At 44.5% G+C, this 22,502-nt stretch overlaps 1 protein-coding gene across 2 annotated transcripts in view; it reads right to left on the bottom strand.

The window, feature by feature from the left end:
• The window catches only part of LOC106578541 (partitioning defective 3 homolog), a 566,386-nt gene that overhangs the window by 338,566 nt on the left and 205,318 nt on the right, over positions 1-22,502 (bottom strand). For both annotated transcript variants that reach the window (XM_014157480.2, XM_014157481.2), the window contains exon 4: positions 9,887-10,077. In XM_014157480.2, coding sequence (XP_014012955.1) covers positions 9,887-10,077 — 191 coding nt within the window. The remainder of the gene's footprint in view (positions 1-9,886; positions 10,078-22,502) is intronic.

Raw genomic sequence — 22,502 nt, 5'->3', positions numbered from 1 at the left:
CATTTGTTGGAGTTTATAGAGCAAACACAGGTAGAGAGAGGGGGGGGTTACAGTCCAGACAGACATGTCAGGCCAGTCTCGGCCTAGAAATCCTACAGAGCAAGGCTGCTGTTGGCTTCAGACAGCACGTGTTAGTGTGTGGTGCCTGTCTGTGTGTGATACCGCTGGTGGCTACAGACTGTCAGACCAGTCTAGACCAGTGTGGCCGACCCACAGCTGCTCCGTCACTATGTCGGTCAGGACAACATGCACTGGATAGGGCTGTTACGGTGACCATATTACCGCCACACCGGCGGTCACGAGTCATGACGGACGGCAGTCAAATTCCACGTGACCGTTTAGTCACGGTAAATAGGCTTCTCCAAGCTCTGATGCTGCTGATGGTCATTAGTAGTCTACCAAACTTGCTAACTGCCTGGTACTCAGCACTCTATTGTCCCTCTAATCACTCTGACGTCAATGCAAATGTAATTGAGCTCATGTTGCGCAACATTTCAATACGCTACACAATTACAGTGCCTTGGGAAACTATTCAGACTCCTTGACTTTCTCCACATTTTGTTACGTTACAGCCTTATTCTAAAGCTGATTAAATAAAAACAATTTCTCAGCAATCTACACACAATACCCCATAATGACAAAGTGAAAACAGGTTTTAAGACATTTTTGCAAATGTATTAAATATAAAAAAACATAAATACCTTATATACATAAGTATTCAGACCCTTTGCTATGAGACCAAAATTGAGCTCTGGTGCATCCTGTTTCCATTGATCATGTTTGTAAAAATTGGGGTCCACCTTTGGTAAATTCAATTGATTGGACGTGATTTGAAAAGACACACCTGACACCTGTCTTCATAAGGTCTCATAGTTGACCGTGCATATCAGAGAAAAAAACAAGCCAAGAGGATGTCCGTAGAGCTCCGAGACAGGATTGTGACGAGGCACAGATCTGGGGAAGGGTACCAAAACATTTCTGTAGCAGTGAAGGTCCCCAAGAACACAGTGGCCTCCATCATTCTTAAATTGAAGAAGTTTGGAACCACCAAGACTCTTCCTAGAGCTGGCTGCCCGGCCAAACTAAGCATTTACATTTTACATTTTTTACATTTTAGTCATTTAGCAGACACTCCTATCCAGAGCAACTTACAGTAGTGAATGCATACATTTCATACCAGATTTTTTTTTTCTGTGCTGGCCCCCCGTGGGAATCAAACCCACAACCCTGGCATTGCAAACACCATGCGTTGCAAACACCATGCTCTACCAACTGAGCTACAGGGAAGGCTAAGCAATAGGGGGAAAAGGGCCTTGGTCAGGGAGATGACCAAGAACCCGATGGACACTCTGATAGAGCTCCAGAGTTCCTCTGTGGAGAAGGGAGAACCTTCCAGAAGGACAAAAATGTATGCAGTACTCCACCAATCAGGCCATTATGGTAGAGTGGCCAGACGGAAGCCACACCTCAGAAAAAAGACACATGACAGCCCTCTTGGAGCTTGCCAAAAGGCACCTAAAGACTCTCAGACCATGAGAAACAAGATTCTCTGATCTGATGAAACCAAGACTGAACTTTTTGGCCTTACATCTAGATGTTCCGCTAGCGGAACGCCTCGCCAATATCCAATGATAGAGCGTGGCGCGAATTACAAACACCTCAAAAATCCAAAAACGTCAATTTTTCAAACATATGACTATTTTACACCATTTTAAAGACAAGACTCTCCTTTATCTAACCACATTGTCTGATTTCAAAAAGGCTTTACAACGAAAGCAAAACATGTCAGGAGAGTACCCAGCCAGAAATAATCACACACCCATTTTTCAAGCTAGCATATAATGTCACAAAAACCAAAACCACAGCTAAATGCAGCACTAACCTTTGATGATCTTCATCAGATGACACTCCTAGGACATTATGTTATACAATACATGCATGTTTTGTTCAATCAAGTTCATATTTATATCAAAAACCAGCTTTTTACATTAGCATGTGACGTTCAGAACTAGCATACCCACCGAAAACTTCCGGTGAATTTACTAAATTACTCACGATAAACGTTCACAAAAAACATACATTATTTTAAGAATTATAGATACAGAACTCCTTTATGCAATCGCAGTGTCCGATTTTAAAATAGCTTTTCGGTGAAAGCACATTTTGCAATATTCTGAGTAGATAGCCCGGCCATAATGGCTAGCTATTTTGACACCCACCAAGTTTGGCACTCACCAAACTCAGATTTACTATAAGAAAAATTGGATTACCTTTGCTGTTCTTTGTCAGAATGCACTCCCAGGACTTCTACTTCAACACCCAATGTTGTTTTGGTTCCAAATAATCCATAGTTATATCCAAATAGCTGCGTTTTGTTCTTGCGTTCAAGACACTATCCGAAGGGTGACGCGCCGGCGCGTATCGTGACAAAAAAATTCAAAATATTCCATTACCGTACTTCGAAGCATGCCAAACACTGTTTAAAATCAATTTTTATGCAATTTTTCTCGTAAAATAGCGATAATATTCCAACCGGGAGACCTTGTTTTCGTTCAAACACTGAAAATAGAAAATGGAGTCTTCACATGCACGCGCCCACCAGTGTCATTGTTCTCAGAACGACCACTTTCCAAAAGCCCTACTGTTTTTCGCCCAGGGACCGCAGAGTTATCATTCCCCGTTCTGGCGCCTTCTGAGAGCCTATGGGAGCCTTAGAAAATGTCACGTTACAGCAGAGATCCTCTATTTTCGATAAAGAGGCTACAGAAGGCCAAGAAATGGTCAGACAGGGCACTTCCCATATAGAATATTCTCAGGTTTTGGCCTGCCATATGAGTTCTGTTATACTCACAGACACCATTCAAACAGTTTTAGAAACTTTAGGGTGTTTTCTATCCAAATCAAATAATTATATGCATATTCTAGTTTCTGGGCAGGAGTAATAACCAGATTAAATCGGGTACGTTTTTTATCCGGCCGTGAAAATACTGCCCCCTATCCTAAACAGGTTAATGCCAAGCGCCACGTCAGGAGGAAACCTGGCACCATCCTTAAGGTGAAGCATGGTGGTGGCAGCATCACGCTCTGTGGATGTTTTTCAGCGGCATGGACTGGGAAACAAGTCAGGATAGAGGGAAAGATTAACAGAGTTAAGGAAAAAACGGAGAGATCCTTGATGAAAACATGTCCCAGAATGCTCAGGACCTCAGACTGGGGCAAAGGTTCACCGTCCAACAGGATAATGACCCTAAGCACACAGCCAAGACAACACAGGAGTGGCTTCGGGACAAGTCTCTGAATGTCCTTGAGTGGCCCAGCCAGAGCCCGGATTTGAACCTGATCGAACATCTCTGGAGAGACCTGAAAATAGCTGTGCAGCGACGATCCCTATCCAACCTGACAGAGCTTGACAGGATCTGCAGAGAAGAATGGGAGAAAATCCCCAAATACAGATGTGCCAAGCTTGTAGCATCATACCCAAAAAGCACTGAGTAAAGGGTCTGAATACTTATGTAAATGTGATATTTCTGTTTTTGTATTGTGTGTAGATTGATGAGGAAAAAACAAACAATTGAATCAATTGTAGAATAAGGCTGTAACGTAACAAAATGTGGATAAAGTCAAGAGATCTGAATACTTTCCGAATGCACTTGTACATGAGAAAACAGTGATTGCCAATATTAAAAGGAGGATCCCATCCGCTTTCTGTAGCCTAGGCCTACTATATTTATTTCTCAACTTTCCTAATATTAAGCACATTGTTTATATTTACAAGAGGAGTATAGCCTACCTGGCTGGCATGAAAATGAACCATGGGAAAAGTGTCCTCCATTCACTATTTTAGTGCATAGATGACATACATTTATTTCCCCTGCCCGTTTCGAGACAGGTGCATGATAATGGTACAAATTTCACACATACAGTACTAGTCAAAAGTTGACACACCTACTCATTCAAGTGTTTCTCTTTAGTTTTACCATTTTCTACATTGTAGAATAGTGAAGACATCAAAACTATGAAATAGTACATATGGAATCATGTAGTAACCAAAAAAAGTGTTAAACTATTCAAAATAGTTTTTACATTTAAGATTCTTCAAAGGAGCCCCTCTTTGTTTTGATGACAGCTTTGCACACTCTTGGCATTCTCGCAACCAGCTTCATGAGGTAGTCACCTGCAATGCATTTCAATTAACAGGTGTGCTTTGTTAAAAGTTAATTTGCGGAATTTCTTTCCTTCGTTTGAGCCAATCAGTTGTGACAAGGTAGGGGTGGTATACAGAGGATAGATAGCCCTATTTGGTAAAATACCAAGTCCATATTATGGTAAGAACAGCTCAAATAAGCAAAGAAAAAATGACTGTCCATCGTTACTTTATGACATGAAGGTCAGGGAATACAGAACATTTCAGGAACTTTGAACATTTCTTCAAGTGCAAATGCAAAAACCATCAAGCGCTATGATGAAATTGGCTCATGAGGACCGCCACAGGAAAGGAAGACGCAGAGTTCTCTGCTGCAGAGGATAAGTTCATGAGCGTTACCAGCCTCAGAAATTGCAGCCCAAATAAATGCTCCACAGTTCAAGTAACAGACACATCTCAGCATCAACTATTCAGAGGAGACTGCGTGAATCAGGCATTCATGGTCGAATTGCTGCAAAGAAACCAAGGACACCAATTAGAAGTTTCATTAACCGTCTCAAAGTTCAAAACAAAAAGGGAGACAACGTGGAGATGAGGAATAACAAAATATATTTATTAACTAAAGTAAACTAAATACAATTAACAATGGTGTGTGTAGTCAGTAATCAGTAGTGTAAGTGAGTAGTTGCTTGCTTGCATAAATGTGATCATGAGGGGTGTTGAATGTGCCAACGCAAACAAACAAAACAGCCACAACCAAAATCTATCAGTGTGTCTGCATGGAGAGAGACTCGTCAATGAATGGGGAAGTGGTACATTTATCCTGGGACACACCCGAGCCCAGGTGTGTCCCATGTCACTGACGAACCTCCCAGCTCCGCCCGCCGACATCCTAATAAGGAAAACAAGAGCAAAGAGAGAATACGGCAGACAGAGTGGAAGGGTCCCCCCCATAAAAACCCGGGACCAACAAGGACCCCGGAACACTATACCAGTCACACAAACGAAATACTGCCCTGGATCCTAGTAATTGACCCAGCCTCTGCGTCCCAAATTGACCCAGCCTCTGCGTTCCAAATTGACCCAGCCTCTGCGTCCCAAATTGACCCAGCCTCTGCGTCCCAAATTGACCCAGCCTCTGCGTCCCAAATTGACCCAGCAAATTGATGAGGGGGTACGTGCTCACACTTCCACTTGCCCCAGCCAACCTCCTCCTCCCCAGACCTCAGCAACCTTTAAGAGGAAAGAAGAAAACGAGACCAGAAGGAACAGACAGGAGCGACAGAACAGGACAACACCTAACAAAATATACAATGGTCAGTCACGTAGACATTCAGGAACAGGGAGCACAAGAGAGCACGTCAGCAACAAGCTCCAAGGAAAAGAACGTCTCAGGGTCCTTCTCATGAAATTTTGGCAACAACCGTAAGTTCCCAACAATATCAAATGTGTCCGGGGCGCGACCAAAAGAGGAGCGACCCCTAGGTAAATCTGGGTCACCTTCCCAGAGCAAACTCTCCCCTGAGAGCTTTCCTTCCCTAACCAGCTCTAGCCGCTCTTGTTGCAGCTTGATTTTAGCACACACCATATTCTGTTTAAATGCCAATTCTTTTTCATACTTTACACGATCATGCTCTAGCTGAAACAGAAGCAGTTCATTCTGTTGTTCAAAAAGACTCGGACTAACAGACGAAACGGCCATTGTAACATTACGGGGAGACAGCGAGTCCTCAGCAAAGGCTGCCCTAGTGGTAACTTCAAGAATACCACTCTCCATCAGATTGGCCTTCAATATTAACCTAACAGAATTTTATAGACATTTATCACTAATTTCAACCTTGTAGCGTTCAGCAATATTCAACAGCTGTTCTTTAGTACATAATTCTAACAGTTCCTCTGATGGAACGCAAATGAACCCATAGTCACAAGTAAATACAAAAAAAAAATCTCGCTCTTCCCCTCTACTGAGCACACCAAACCGGACCACAACAAGAGAAGTGACAATCACACTGGGCACCACAGAAGAGAAATGACAATCACACTGGGCAACACAGAAGAGAGATGGGATACATATGGAGCTTCCCCAAAACCTACAATAACTCAACCCTAGTCTGCATGCGGATTTGCGGTGGGTAATTATGCACTGTAGCCCGCTGGCAAGGAAATAAACCACCCAGCACGCTGGCAGATTCCCCCAAGCCACGGATATGCCCCCGAGACAACTGCTCAGTCAACAGACACCACGCTAAAATAACGATGCCTAACGTATTCCAAAGTGAAACACGTCGCTAAGCCTAACAGGGGAAAGAGAAAGGCAATAGCTCCAGGTAGCAAGTGTCACTACCCTACCCAAATCTCCCACTGAGGTACACAGCCGACTGTACTCACCTCATCGAACCGATGTCACAGCAGCGAGTAGAGGAAGAGTCTCCAGCCTGGGCAAAGGCTTGGAAACGAACCAATGTACTCTCCAACGCAGCACACAACCAACTATCCACCGCAGTGGCAAGTTTACCAAACAAAAGGCAACCAATACTGGGCACCAAACATTACAACTCAAAAGCAAAAGCTGTAACAAAAGATGCAAACAAAGCACCTACAGAGTTCTCAAACATTAACTCCAAGTTTTCTCCCAAACACAACACCTTCAAGATCCCAGACGAGCGCTTCTTCAACCTCAGGAGGCTGAAGAAATTTGGCTTGTCACCAAATACCCTCACAAACTTTTACAGATGCACAATCGAGAGCATCCTCTCAGGCTGTATCACCGCCTGGTACGGCAACTGCTCCGCCCACAACCGCAAGGCTCTCCAGAGGGTAGAGGTCTGCACAACGCATCACCAGGGGCAAACTACCTGCCCTCCAGGACACCTACACCATCCGATGTCACAGGAAGGCCAAAAAGATCATCAATGACATCAACCACCCGAGCCACTGCCTGTTCACCCCGCTATCATCCAGAAGGTGAGGTCAGTACAGCTGCATCAAAGCGGGGACCGAGAGACTGAAAAACAGCTTCTATCTCAAGGCCATCAGACTGTTAAACAGCCATCACTAACATTGAGTGGCTGCTGTCAACATACTGACTCAAATCTCTAGCCACTTTAATATTAAAAAAATTGGATGTAATAAATATACCACTAGTCACTTTAAACAATGTCACTTTATGTAATGTTTACATACCCTACATTACTCATCTCATATGTATATACTGTACTCTATACCATCTACTGCATCTTGCCTATGCCGTTCGGCCATCGCTCATCCATATAATTATATGTACATATTCTTATTCATTCCTTTACACTTGTGTGTAAAAGGTAGTTGTTGTGAAATTGTTAGATTACTTGTTAGATATTACTGCATGGTCGGAACAAGAAGCACAAGCATTTCGCTACACTCGCATTAACATCTGCTAACCATGTGTATGTGACCAATAAAATTTGATTTGATTTGAAAGGTCAGCATCAGTGGCTTGTAGGCTATGCGTGGAAGTTGGGGGATGCTAAATGTGTTTATGTTAATTAACGGTCAATTACCGTGAGACCGGCAGTTATTTGCTTGACAATCACTGGCTGACAAAATTTCATGAGCACCACAACTCTAGCACTAGATACTCCAAAAAGATCTGCCCGGGCAACGCTCCTAAGGGAGATCCAGTATGTCTCCTGTATGCTAAAACAATCCATATGGTTTACTAGAGCTGAATGCAGCGTGACCAAGGACCACGGCTGAGGAAGGACAGGAGGAAGGAGGCCAGATAGAGAGACTGGAGGAAGGGAAGGGGTGCAGACAGGGCCATAAAGATACGGGTCAGAGGCCTATTGAGACGCCTGGTCTCAATGATAACCATCACAGTCACAACATACAAACCGTGCTCCGTTCACACAGCACAACACAGGCAGACATGAGACAAAGGAGTCCACTCTTGAATTTTTTACGACTTATAAAACGACACAGAAAACACAAACCCAGAGAGGCTGTAAATCATCGAGCACATATTTACTGCTGGCTCTGCTAAACCCGTTTAGTGCTCGGTGCTAAGCACAAAGGCCTAGCTAGCTAAGAGGAGAGAGGAAAGGAGGGAGCAGAGTTGACAGATGCATTGTAAAGTCATTGAGGAACGTCAAGATTTTACAATGCTAGCTTGATGAATCAAGAGTCCCATCGGCTATATATCACTGTATTGAGATGATGTAGGAAAAATAGACGATTCATCTGTTGGAGTCATAGGAAACAGGGCAAATATAATGAGTGGAACATGGCGTGCGACGCTCAAATCAAGTAGCTGTAGACAAACCAAGTGGTCTTTGAAAATATGGTACATTTTTTGTCAGTAAATTATGAATAGTTTTGATGTATTGTTAGTGTGTTTCATTTTAGATTCAACTTTCTGCCAAGATGAAATATTTTATAGCCAGAGGGGGCTAAATATACTGTATTTAACATCAAGTCGTTAACAGATGAAAATAGACAGAGGCATATCTAGAAACAATGCCACTGACTCCATCTGCTTAAGCCTATGATATTAAACCAAAAAGTCTGTATTCTGCCACCAAATGAAAGGTACAATAACAGATTTATTTTTTCTGTCTCTACGTTTTCCCCTCGTAGCCTCTCGGAAGCGACGAGCGGCGTGCAGTAAGATTATGGCGCCGGTGACAACTAAAGTGCTTTTAAATAGGATTATCAGCCAACGCTCTAATCATGTCGAGGGTTGCTGTGTCACATTCTGAGCACTCCATCTTCCCCTTCTTCCCTCCATCTCATTTGGAATATCAGTTGTTTCAAAGCACTAAAGGCTTGTCGGCAGCCATTTTGATCTAGTTAATAGGCCTAGCTGTTCTTTTTAAGCTTCAGGGAGGATGAACCCTAAAATAAGCTTTTCACATTCACTTCTGGTTCACATCAGACGACCCTCAAAAGTAAATTAGAACAAAGAATATATGCTCAAAGCTGTGATCTTCATTCTTTTCAATAAAGAATAGGGGTTAGCTTCCTAAAAGTGGTGGGTAAAGGATTAACTAAGGGGTTAATGACCAGTATCCTTGAAGCTGAATGACATTTCAGGCAGGATGGTACTACCAGAGTCGAGTTCAGTAGGGCACACCGTACCAAAATGGACAACAAAAACACACACTTTTTATTGGTCCTCATTTAAATCCTGTAGATCACTTCATTACTCCCTTTTTGTTTACAAAGCTCTACTACAGAAGCTTCCGACCTACCTCACTTCACTGTTAAATTAAAACAAATATGACACACCAAATCTGTTCACAGGGATGGTAAACTCTTGAGGTTCCACTAGTACGTACCGATCTAGGGAAATCCGCCTTCAGTTTGAATGCCTCCCATTTTGGAATAGCCTACAAAACTCTCTACATCTTGACACTCGGGTGCCTCTAGGGCAGTTTAGGACTTTAATGTTGAATGAATTAAATGAGAATTGCAAATGTTTGGATTTCATGTAAAATGTGGAGTTTGAAGCTGTCGTGTTGATTCTGTAATTTGTAGTTCATTTTATTTGTATTGATCCTTTAGAATTTGTTGTATTGCTGTCGTCAGGGCACCATTGTAAATGAGTAGTACCTCCCTGTTACAAAACCTTTTGTCCCTACTGGACATGACCTAGGTCATGGGGTTGGGATAGTTCACTGTACTGTACCAGGCTATTGTGTGTTCTGTGTCTTCTGTGTTCTGGCTATGTTGTTAGGATAAGGGTTAGGTTTTGGGTTACTATACCTTGCGTTCCAGGCTGTTGGTCCCAGTGTTTTGGCTGTGGCTGTGGTGGTGGTTGTGCTTGCGAAAGCCTGCCGTGGTGGACCATCGTGTGGGGTTCTTACGGGATGGTTCCTCCGGTGCTGTATGTGGGTCACCCAGGGGAAGGCCTGCCAGAGAGGGGTCGCTACTGCGCCGAACATGGAGAGGCATGTCTAGAGAGAGAGGGAAGCAGGAGAGAAAGAAAGAGAGAGAGGGAAGGAAGGAAGGGGGAGAGAAAGATAGAGAAAGAGGGGAGAGAGACAGAGGGGAAAGAGAGAGACAGAGAGAGACCGATAGGAAAGAGAGAGACAGAGAGAGACAGAGGGGAAAGAGAGAGACAGAGAGGAGAGAGAGACAGAGAGAGAGAAAAGGGGGAGAGAGAGAGACAGAGAGAAAAAGGGGAGAGAGAGAGAGATGAAGAGGGGAGAGAGAGAGACAGAAAGAGACAGAGACAGCGAGAGAGAGAGGGGAGAGAGAGGCGGGAGAGAGAGAGGCGGCGAGAGACAAAGGGGAAAGAGAGGGACAGAGGAGAGAGAGACAGAGAGAGAAAGAGGAGAGAGAGAGAGACAGAGAGAGGGAGAGAGAGAGACAGAGAGAGAAAGGTTAGCATATCACATATTGTACCGTACACCTGAAAAACACATTAGCGCTGTTACTACTTCATAAATATTGACTTACTCCTTGACTGCGAGTCTCTACACTGCAGGGTCTATTTAAAAAAAAATGTTACCTTTATTTAACTAGGCAAGTCAGTTAAGAACAAATTCTTCTTTACAATGACGGCCTATGTGCTGACTGTCACTGTATCATTTTCCACCAGAATACCAGCCAACAACATCCCACACAGTACCTATCGGGCAGGCTATTGTGTGACTGTAAAACACATGGGAAACGGTTGTGAAGCTGCAGTGCCTGGTCTTTTGAGCCCCAATGAAACATTAGACTGAACTGTGGGCCGTTTAGCTTGGCTGTGGCCCGTGACTACAGATAGTAGAGAGCTATTCCCTGCTTGTCCCTGAGCTGTAATGGAATTCAACTACAGGGCATGTACTCTAGTGTATCTGCAAGCCGAGGCCGATCCCAGGCAGCCAGCCATATAAAAGTGTGTGTCGGGCTGTGACGGTAATTGAATAACCGTGTAACTGACGGTTATGGATGAGGACGTCATGAAAATAAAATAACCGTCAAAACCGTTTAAATAGACCTACATCCATTTTAGGATTTGACTTTATTTTTTAATTAACTTTATCTTAATAGCGTGAGTGTTTACTAACGATTATAAACAATAGTATTGCTAACTTAGTCTGTCTATTAAACATTCTACATCTCCTCCTCTTTCCAACTGTCGTGTGATGCTGGAGTAGCTATGCAGGGGGATGTAGAGCGCAATAGGTTATGACGCTTCAGTAAAACAAATGTTTTGATGTGTGGACTTTCTTTTATACAGTCAATAAATATATTGGTCTTCTTTTAAAAAAGGTTGGATGTGTCTGACCATCATTAATTATTCAACAGCAGTAGACAAGGTTGTTCTGGCTCTGAGGTCTATAATGCACTAATGTTATGTCAAATGGTCAAAGCGCCAATCCTTTCCAACCTGGCATGGTATAATTTGATACGGAAACTTCTCTTCATTTATAGACAAATCAACGCTGATCAGGCCCGGTCCTAGGCAAGACAAAAAAATGAACGCCCTACTATTTTGCAAAGTAGAATAGTAGCATAGGCTACACAGTGTTGGCTGCTGTGCACTTTTATGAAAGCCCATGTTGGAAGCATACTGTTTGTAAAACAGGCAATTTAGCGTTAATCACTATCATTTGCTTACATTCATTTCTATTTTAATGTATGTACTAATAACAGCAATTTACCGTTCACATTCCCGGAGTGAAAATGTTGTTTGCAGAGTTCACAACCTGCTACACTTGTGAGAACAAGTTTTGTTTTATTTCAAACCATTATTTACGCGCTCCATGTGAGCAATGAGCATGTGTCTGGTTTCTACAGTTGAAGTCGGAAGTTTAAATACATCTTAGCCAAATACATTTAAACTCAGTTTTTCACAATTCCTGACATTTAATCCAAGTAAAAATTCCCTGTCTTAGGTCAGTTAGGATCACCACTTTATTTTAAGAATGTGAAATGTCAGAATAATAGTAGAGAGAATGATTTATTTCAGCTTTTATTTCTTTCATCACATTCCCATTGGGTCAGAAGTTTACATACACTCAATTAGTATTTGGTAGCATTGCCTTTAAAGTGTTTAACTTGGGTCAAACGTTTCAGGTAGCCTTCCACAAGCTTCCCACAATAAGTTGGGTGAATTTCAGCCCATTCCTCCTGACAGAGCTGGTGTAACTGAGTCAGGTTTGTAGGCCTTATTGCGCGCACACACTTTTTCAGTTTTTCAGACAATACCTTGACTTTGTTGTCCTTAAGCCATTTTGCCACAACTTTGGAAGTATGCTTGGGGTCACTGTCCATTTGGAAGACCCATTTGCGATCAAGCTTCAACTTCCTGACCGATGTCTTGAGATGTTTCTTCAATATATCCACATAATTTTCCTGCCTCATGATGCCATCTATTTTGTGAAGTGCACCAGTCCCTACTGCAGCAGAGCACCCGCACAACCTCACGGTTGGGATGGTGTTCTTTGGCTTGCAAGCCTCCCCCTTTTTCCTCCAAACATAACGATGGTAATTTTTGTTTCATCAGACCAGAGGACATTTCTCCAAAAAGTATGAACTTTGTCCCCATGTACAGTTGCAAACCGTAGTCTGGCTTTTTTATGGCGGTTTGCTGAGCAGCCTTTCAGGTTATGTTGATATAGGAATCGTTTTTACTGTGGATATAGGTACTTTTGTACCTGTTTCCTCCAGCATCTCCACAAGGTCCTTTGCTGTTGTTCTGGGATTGATTCGCACTTTTTGCACCAAAGTACGTTCATCTCTAGGACACAGAACACGTCTCTTTCCTGAGCGGAATGACAGCTGCGTGGTCCCATGTTGTTTATACTTGCGTACCTCCATGACCAAGACCCTTCTTCCCCGATTGCTCAGTTTGGCCGGGCAGCCAGCTCTAGGAAGAGTCTTGGTGGTCCCAAACTTCTTCCATTTAAGAATGATGGAGGCCACAGTGTTCTTGGGGGACCTTCAATGCTGCAGACATTTTTTGGTACCCTTCCCCAGATCTGTGCCTCGACACAATCCTGTCTCGGAGCTCTACGGACAATTCCTTCGATCTCTTGGTTTGGTTTTTGCTCTGACACGCACTGTCAACTGTGCAACCTTATATAGACAGGTGTGTGCCTTTACAAATCATGTCCAATCAATTGAATTTACCACAGCTGAATCAAGTTGTCACGTCCTGACCATAGTAAGTTGTTATTTTCTATGGTAGAGTAGGTCAGGGCGTGACAGGGGGTGTTTGTCTGTTTTTGTATTTCTATGTTCAGTTTCTAGTTTTGTATTTCTATGTTGGTGTTGTTTGGGTTGATCTCCAATTGGAGGCAGCTGATCCTCGTTACCTCTAATTGGAGGTCATATTTATGTTGATATTTGTCCCACCTGTGTTTGTGGGTGATTATCTTTTGAGTAGTGTGTTTTCCTCTCTGCGTCACGGTTTGTTGTTTTTTGTGTTTCAAGTATTGAGTGTATTGCATTTAGTTTCACGGAATAAATAAATATGTGGAACTACGAACACGCTGCATTTTGGGTCGATCCTTCAGACAGCCGTGACACAAGTTGTAGAAACATCTCAAGGATGATCAATGGAAACAGGAGCTCACTTTAGATTGTCATTGCCAAGGGTCTAAACATGTATTTAACACAACAACAAAAAATGTCAAATTAAAACTTTGGGGTATTGTGTGTAGATTGATGAGGAAAAATAAATATTGTAAGCTTTAGTTTATAGTGAAGAGAGGAGAGAGAACAGTACTGGGAGGCCTGGTCTCCTCTCTGTAAGCTCTCCTTCATCTTCATCGCAATCCTCATATGACACTTCTCACTGATCACACAAGTGACACCATATTCCCTATTTAGTGCACTACTTTTGATCAAGGCCCATAGAGCTCTAGTCAAAAGGAGTGCACTATATAGGGATTATGGTGCCATTTGGGATAAAAACATGGAGTGGCCAACGAGCCAGAGTAGCCCTCATACTTTAAAATGGGTGTTGAAGTGGGTAGGATATCTTTGCATATGCTGCAATACCACTCTCTATTGCTCTCCCATGCATAAGAAGGATTCTTGCCAGGCACTGCACACTACACCTGGCATCCCTGGTTTTAAATTGTAAGTAGTTGTGGGTTGAAGTGCTTTGGTCCTCCAAAGGCCATATGGATTTGTTTACGGCTTGATACAGTCCTGCTCGCAACATACATAATTATGCAAATACCAGGGCAACCACCTGTCATCTTTCAACAGATACTCAGACAGCATATGCCCACGTTCTGCCTCCCATCTGATAGCTACACTCTGTGTGTGTGTGTGTGTGTGTGTGTGTGTGTGTGTGTGTGTGTGTGTGTGTGTGTGTGTGTGTGTGTGTGTGTGTGTGTGTGTGTGTAGGTGCATGATTGATTCTGTGTGTGTGTGTGTGTGTGTGTGTGTGTCAGGATGACTAGGAGGCATGCAGAAAGAGAAATGGGTCTCAGCTATGTTATTCCTAAATTATGGCCCAAGGAATTCAATAATGATTTTTAATACACGGTCCTCCCTGTCAATGGCCAGTTCATGTCTAGTTCAGGGTTCGAATGACGAGCCACCTCGGAGGGATTGTAATTATATAACACCCCCCCCCACACACACACACACGCGCACACACACACCCCTATTCCCCCCGTTCCACGTCCGTCCAGGATTATATTAAATGATTATTACCACAAGGCCTAGACAAGACTGGAGGAAATAGGGAGGGGGAGAGGAAATGAGAGAGGGAGGGAAGGGGAGAGAGAGGATGATGAGAGAGTGAGCGAGCGAGAGAGACGATGATGAAATGACATCGGCATGCATGGACTTGGCCTCAATAAATGATGTTACAAATTGCTGTGGCAAGGACTCATATTAGTGAGCTTTGACATACTGTATATTATACAAGCACATCCATAATAGACCTTGGATGTAGAGAGGGATATTGTTCAACACCCAGACCTAGAAAGCCTTCATCTACACTGTAATGATAATCAAAGATGACGGTTAGGGCAGGGCGATGCTGGACCTACCAACCTACCCTGAATACAGTATGGCTTTCTTCCTTCAGGTTTTTTTTCACTCCTCTCATCCTGGAGTGAGCCAAAAGTGGCTCTGAAATCCATGGGAGAAAGGGATTGGAGTTGGGAAATGTTCAAATATTGACCAGATGTGTATGATCACTGTGGATGGGGGGGAGGGAGAGGCAGACAAACATATCTCCCTCTCTTTATTCCATTTTAAGCAGCCTCACATGAACAAATAAGAAATCAAGAGGGTATATTGCCGGGTTCAACCAGGTAGCTCTGAGCACACAGGCTGAACAGGTCCTGTTCTTACAGAGCCACTCACTTATTTCATTCACCAAACCCTTCAGAGCACATCGAAAACCATATGTTCCACTACTGTAACTTGTGGCTTTACTGTGTTTATGTGAAGGCTTTGTCATGGATTCATATCTGAGGCCTCGCCAGGGTATTATTTTGAAGGTCATTTTCATTCCCAACAAAAGCAATTCGCTGCCCACAAGGGAATTTTCTAACTCTTCCACAAATGATGACAACATCCATCTTAATGTCAACTCATCATGGCTTCCAGCTGAACCACTGACTGCGGGTCTGGGGCAGTGTTACATAAGTCATCCCAACCGCTCCTAAACTTCTGACATCACTCCCAGGCAGACAACACAAGTGCTGTGAGGCTTTACAGGCCGTCCCTGAAATGAGATATGATGATTTGAGCTTGTTATGAGAAAGTTAGAGAGACGTCATTGATGGCAAACTGATATGAAGACAGTCAGCAATCTCATCGTTTCAGAAACGTTAACACACACACACACACACACACACACACACACACACACACACACACACACACACACACACACACACACACACACACACACACACACACACACACACACACAGCTTCACACACAGCTTCACACACATCCATACCAACATACTCTAACGTGGGACCAGTGGAGGATTGTAGGTAATATTGAGTGGGGCGTCCCTGTGTGTTTTTGGAGGGCATTTTATCACAGGTCTCTCCAGCGCCCTTTACTAATATGATACGACATGTCAATAAAATCATTTCTGATTGGATTAGTGATGTAGGATAGAAAACGGGATGGTCCCACGTTAAATAACCACGAGGACCACTTAAGACGAACCAGGCATCGATCTCGGATTCACTGGGGTGGCGCACGCACAAAGACACACACAGGGCCTCTGAGGGCCCCTAACAAGATGAAGGTGTAATCTGGCCCTACAGTGAAGGGATTAGGAGCAGCCTAGGGCCGACAGGACTTTGTAGACCAGCATGCATCACAGAGAGGTCGCTTCTCATGGGGATAACCCCCATCTCTCTCTCTCTGTCTCTCTAGAGGTCAGATCTCATGGGGATAACCCTCATCTCTCTCTCTCTCTCTCTCTCTCTCTCTCTGTCTGGAGGAAAACACTAATACTAATATTTACTTGACTAATCCTCTCCCTGTAGCTAGCGGGGACAAAAGTGCAATTAAACATAAATAAATCAACTCCTAATGATGTGCAGTGTGCGTAACACACACAAAGCCTTACACAAATAAAGCTTTAGGTTTATCTAGTTAGATTTATCATTTTTTGCTGTCAATTAAATTGCCCAGTTATCACCAAGGTGAGTAAAGGACACCGCCTCCATCCCCTTCCGTCTCTCTAGAAACCTTGCGTTTGCTACCTCTCTCAACCTGCTCTAATAACATAGCATGGCACAATCAACTTTATCTTGTGGAGCCAGAGCTTTAATGTATTACTTGGAAGTTTCCAATCATTTAAATGGCAGGGAGTACAGTGTGTCCTTAGTGTCCTGCCACCGTAGATACCTGCCAGAGTTCGAGTGGCCCTGACTGGCTGCCAATGCAGTGTAATGGAGATAGGTGGGAGCTAATGCATGGGAATACTGATAAGGTTATGAAGAGGACAGTGGACAGGGAAGATTGGATGGCTATCAGGCAGGTGAGGAGACATTTTCTTGTGGCCCCTCCTAGAACCCCTCTCTCTCTCTCCCTCTCTTTCGCTCTACCGCTTTCGTTCTCTCTCTCTCTTTCTTTTCGCACTCCCTCTCTCTGTCACTCTCTCTCTTTCTCTCGTTCTTTATTTCTATCGCACTCTTCAGATGCTGTGCTGCTCATCATTGACTGCGGAATTCTAACGTGACTCAGTGTGACTGAACATTGTCTTGTGCCTCTCAAAAACCCTTCTGTTTTTGGCAAAGAGAATTGAGAAGTTTGAATTATTTGAAGCAATGAATAAAATATGTCAGGCAGGCAGCATGCTTATTTAAATACCCCAGTCTCCTAGCCACATAGTCCATATTGATGTCCCTAGTGAGAGGAGAGGGGACCTCTGCCGAATATATCAGTGTGACCTGAATTCACATCTGCCACTGGGGCACAGAGGGGCCACCACAGGGGACTGAGATGGACTTCCAGGCTCAGTCCCAAATAGCACCTTATTCCCTATATAGTACACTGCTTTTGAGCAGAGTGTGTGTCTTTCCCTATATAGGGAATAGGGTGCCATTTGGGACGCAGCCCTAGAGTAGTGGGAACCAACTCAGGCTAGAGACAGGGAGTGAAGAATGGAGGTTTTAAATAGAACATTATGGCTCTCATGCCCAAGGGCTGACCAATATTTAGTCTCTAATCTGATGTAAAGTCAAAAAGACAGATTTTCACAAAATATTGACCATGAATAACCAGCAGCCTTTGACCCTACAGAAAGAGTGGAAGATGAAATGGACAACCACTTAGGAGAGAGGACTTTCCCAATGATGTAAAGGCTCTGAAAAGAAACAAATGGGAATAGTGTGATTGACTCAAGATCAGTAAGCTGTAGCACTCAAAATAAATCCCATCCGACAGAGAGAGAATCTTTACCGTCCTGACAGAGAAGCAAGCCAAATGATTTACTGAGAGAGAGAACTCTCTCAAGCCCTTGGATGGGTCCACCAAGCAGACATACACAGATGACCAGACACAACAACAACAAACTAAGGAGCTGTCCTCTCTCCCTCTGATATCTCTGTTGCTGCAGTTGCTCTCAAGGAGCTCCCCAGACATTGGAAGAAAACGGTGAGGAGGGAACTTAGATCCCCCTTCCCAAATTAAACGTGACTCATCTGGGTCGTCATTTGGAACAAAGGGAGGAAAACCCTGGAGAGAAACGTGTGTACGTGACACCCAACAAAAACACCCCCCAGCCTCCAACCAACCTCCCGACCAGACCAGACAAAACTAAGCCGAAGTAGACAGGAATTTGCTCCTCGCTCCTCAGAGTTGCTAATCAACAAAGCAAACAGATCTGCAGGGCTGAAATGCTATTGCTATAATGCTATTTTTCCGTTAGTAGTGGTCTTGAGCTGTAGGCCTAGGGAAACAGTCAGTGCGACATGTGATGCAGTGTCATTCATAAATTCCACTACATCTCTCTAACACAGGAACTACTAGGCCAGGGGTCAGTAATCATACAACACAAAAGAAACAGCCCTCACAACACTCATACCAAGCCCACACCAGCCAAATGTGGGCTAGCCCAGCACAGGCTAGCCCACACAGGCTAGCCCACACCAATCCCACATCAGCCCAGCACGGGCTAGCCCACACCAATCCCACATCAGCCCAGCACAGGCTAGCCCACACCAATCCCACATCAGCCCAGCACAGGATAGCACAAACCAATCCCACATCAGCCCAGCACAGGCTAGCCCACACCAATCCCACATCAGCCCAGCACAGGCTAGCACAAACCAATCCCACATCAGCCCAGCACGGGCTAGCCCACACCAATCCCACATCAGCCCAACGCGGGCTAGCCTACACAATCCAACACAGGTTAGCAGACACTAGCCCAACACGGGTCAGCCCACACCAAGCCTAGCACAGGCTAGCCCACACCAAGCCTAGCACAGGTCAGCCCACACCAAGCCTAGCACAGGTCAGCCCACACCAAGCCTAGCACAGGCTAGCCCACACCAAGCCTAGCACAGGTCAGCCCACACCAAGCCTAGCACAGGTCAGCCCACACCAAGCCTAGCACAGGTCAGCCCACACCAAGCCTAGCACAGGTCAGCCCACACCAAGCCTAGCACAGGATAGCACAAACCAATCCCACATCAGCCCAGCACGGGCTAGCCCACACCAATCCCACATCAGCCCAACGCGGGCTAGCCTACACAATCCAACACAGGTTAGCAGACACTAGCCCAACACGGGTCAGCCCACACCAAGCCTAGCACAGGCTAGCCCACACCAAGCCTAGCACAGGTCAGCCCACACCAAGCCTAGCACAGGTCAGCCCACACCAAGCCTAGCACAGGTCAGCCCACACCAAGCCCATCTGCTTCATAATGTAGAGGTGGGGGCTCAGAATATCTTGGGGCGTGGTTTGCAAATACCCCAATTCATGTTAAGTAAAAAAAAAATATACAAAATAAAAATTGCTGACACCATTCAAACCAATGAGGGTTCAGAACTTTAAAGATAATTATCTCAGAATCGTCTTTCTTCAGATAGAATATTATAGTAGTAGGAATGGACCCTCAAATCACACCAGCACAACCACCTTTTGCTGGACAGGGGACTATCAACCCACTTTAGACCAGGAACCCTGGTTGACCACACTGGCCAGAAATAGTCCCTTTTTAAGTGCCAGGCTTGACCAGCCTCCCAGGACTCCAATCTCTGAGCTTGCGTGAGACCGACTCACCGTCAGTTAGCGAGGCCGCACCGTCAGTTAGCGAGGCCGCAAAGTCTGTTAGCGAGGCCGCACCGTCAGTTAGCGAGGCCGCACCGTCAGTTAGTTAGCGAGGCCGCACTGTCTGTTAGCGAGGCCGCACCGTCATTTAGCGAGGCCGCACCGTCAGTTAGCAAGGCCGCACCGTCAGTTAGCGAGGCCGCACCGTCATCTGACCCCTATTTCATGTATTACATGAAGGGCATGGTGTGTGCTGACCCATGTTGGGTTGGTGTCCGCTAACCTGTGTTGGACTATACAGCTAAATGTCTTGTCTCTCTTGTATTACCATGATGTGTAATGTGTAGCTCTTTAGGTTAATGTTAAGTAATAACTTCAACATTAGAACTGGACTACTACTTGCCAATTTTAAGTTACTTCCTCCATTCACAATTCATAGACCATACTCTTTCGCACCCACGGGACCTGTTAAGTCTAGTCTTGAGGGTTTAAATGTTGCTCTCTCCAAATTGAGAATATCATCCTCTAACCATTTGCTGGTAAACAACCTATTGAATTCATCATTTTCTCCTGTATCGATCATACGCCATTATCATCATTCATCATGTAACCATTGATTAATTGTACAATTTTTTTTTACATTTTATTTTTTTTTTATTATTAAAATTCTGTATTTTACCTGTTGTTGTTTCTCTGATACAAAGTTAAATACATTCACGTGGCATGAGAAGCGCTAAGCTTCTCTGGTAATAATACTGTATATATATGATGTCTTTTTGATACAATGTAACAGGCTGACAATCCAACAGGGTGGTCTTATTTCAGGTTCAGGCAAAGTGAGGGCTGCCTTGGGGCCACCAGCCTTGGGCCCACCAGCCTTGGGGCCACCAGCCTTGGGGCCACCAGCCTTGGGCCCACCAGCCTTGGGGCCAATGTGGACACAATGAGCAAAGGCGCATCCAGCCCAATTTGAGCAGCCTACATGGGTCCAATGTTTAAGCCCACATTGGGCACACATGTGGAAATGCTTGCTGGGTTAGCATTAGCACACCAAGTTCAAGTTGACCCATGTGTTAGCAAGCGAGCTAGCAAGACGGGAAAACTATATGGTTGCCCATGTATCAGTTTTACCACCCCTGGCAAAGACAGTAATTTCTAAGTACCAATGCAGGCACCTTCCAGACCTATTTGTTATTGCACCAATGTAGAGCCAGACAGCACACACAAATATCACAGACATTACCAAAAAAGACTGCAATATTTCTTTTCACACTGAGCTACCGTAACAAATCTGGGGGAAAAAAGCACCGCTTTCCAGAAGGACAACAGAATAGCAAATTCAAAACTAATTTCTCTCTGCTTTGTGACCAACCATATATTTACTGGGAGGGGAAAGAAAATAATCAAAGAAATGTGTTTCCATTAATCTTGAGCAGATGATAGGGCTCTGCACCCCAAATGGCACCCTATTATCTATACTCTATTTAGTGCACTACTTTTGAGCAGGGCCCACAGGGCTCTGGTCAAAAGTAGTGCACTATATATGGAATAGGGTGTTTGTAATGCAAGCCGGTCTTTCTGAGAGGCCTAAGATGATAGGGGGTCTTTTCACTGAGGACTAAACTGTCTATTGAACTGTCTGCTTCGCGGCTGATTAAAGCTATCTATATGGAGCCACGTGGACCGCCTCCAACCCAGGATGTGCAAACATGCTAATCTTACAGCTCCTCACACGCACACACACCACGCATGTGAAACAGAGATCAGAGATTGATGGGGAGATGGGGAGATTGAAGGATGAAGATAGTGAAGAGGACAAGACGGATCATAAAAGACTTCACAACAGGTGACAAAGAAAGAGAGAAAGAGAGAAAGAGCAGAGAGCCAAAGCCAAGAAACCACTAGGGTCAGCAGCACTATAGGGGATATGCTATGGTTTGAGGAATGTATGCAGGAAAAATAAGTCTTGAATCAAAAGAACCAGATGTTATTATGATCCCTGGAAATTATGTTTTGGATATAGACATCACCTCGATCCGTCACGCCGTGCGATAGAAGAATGCATGAGGTTTTTACTTGACACATCAAGGCTAGGCCTTGACGGGTTTCGTGTGGTTAAATATTAGATCCTCTGTCCAATGTTGGAGATGTCCCACCTGGATATGAAAGGATGCATCCGGTACCCAGAGAGGAACATTTGATTTGGGACTATGAGTCATCAACACAAGGCAATGTAGAGATAGTCTGAACTCCTTTGGTCATTGTTTATTCAGCACAAACAGATCTAGTAACATGTAATGGCAGAGACTCTGCTGTGAGTCACTGGCTCGTTTGTGTGTTTGTTCTGTTTGGTAGTCATTCTCACGGTCCCTCTGCCAAACATTGAGTTTATTAAAGATGTAATCTGTGGGCCACCCGAGTGGCGCAGCGGTCTAAGGCACTGATCAGTGCTAGAAGCGTCACTACAGATCCGGGTTTGATCCCAGGTTGTGTCGCAGATGGCCGCGAACGGGAGACCCATGAGGCAGCGCACAATCGGCCTAGCGTCGTCCGGGTTAGGGGAAGGTTTGGCCGCCTGGGATGTCCTTGTCCCATCGCGCTCTAGCGACTCCTTGTGGCGGTCGGGCGTGTGCAAGCTGGCTTCGGTGCTAGCTGAACTGTGTCTCTTCCGA

Source organism: Salmo salar, chromosome ssa19 (assembly GCF_905237065.1).
Source record: "Salmo salar chromosome ssa19, Ssal_v3.1, whole genome shotgun sequence".
Lineage (NCBI taxonomy): Eukaryota > Metazoa > Chordata > Actinopteri > Salmoniformes > Salmonidae > Salmo > Salmo salar.
This window is presented reverse-complemented; position numbering and strand designations above follow the sequence as displayed.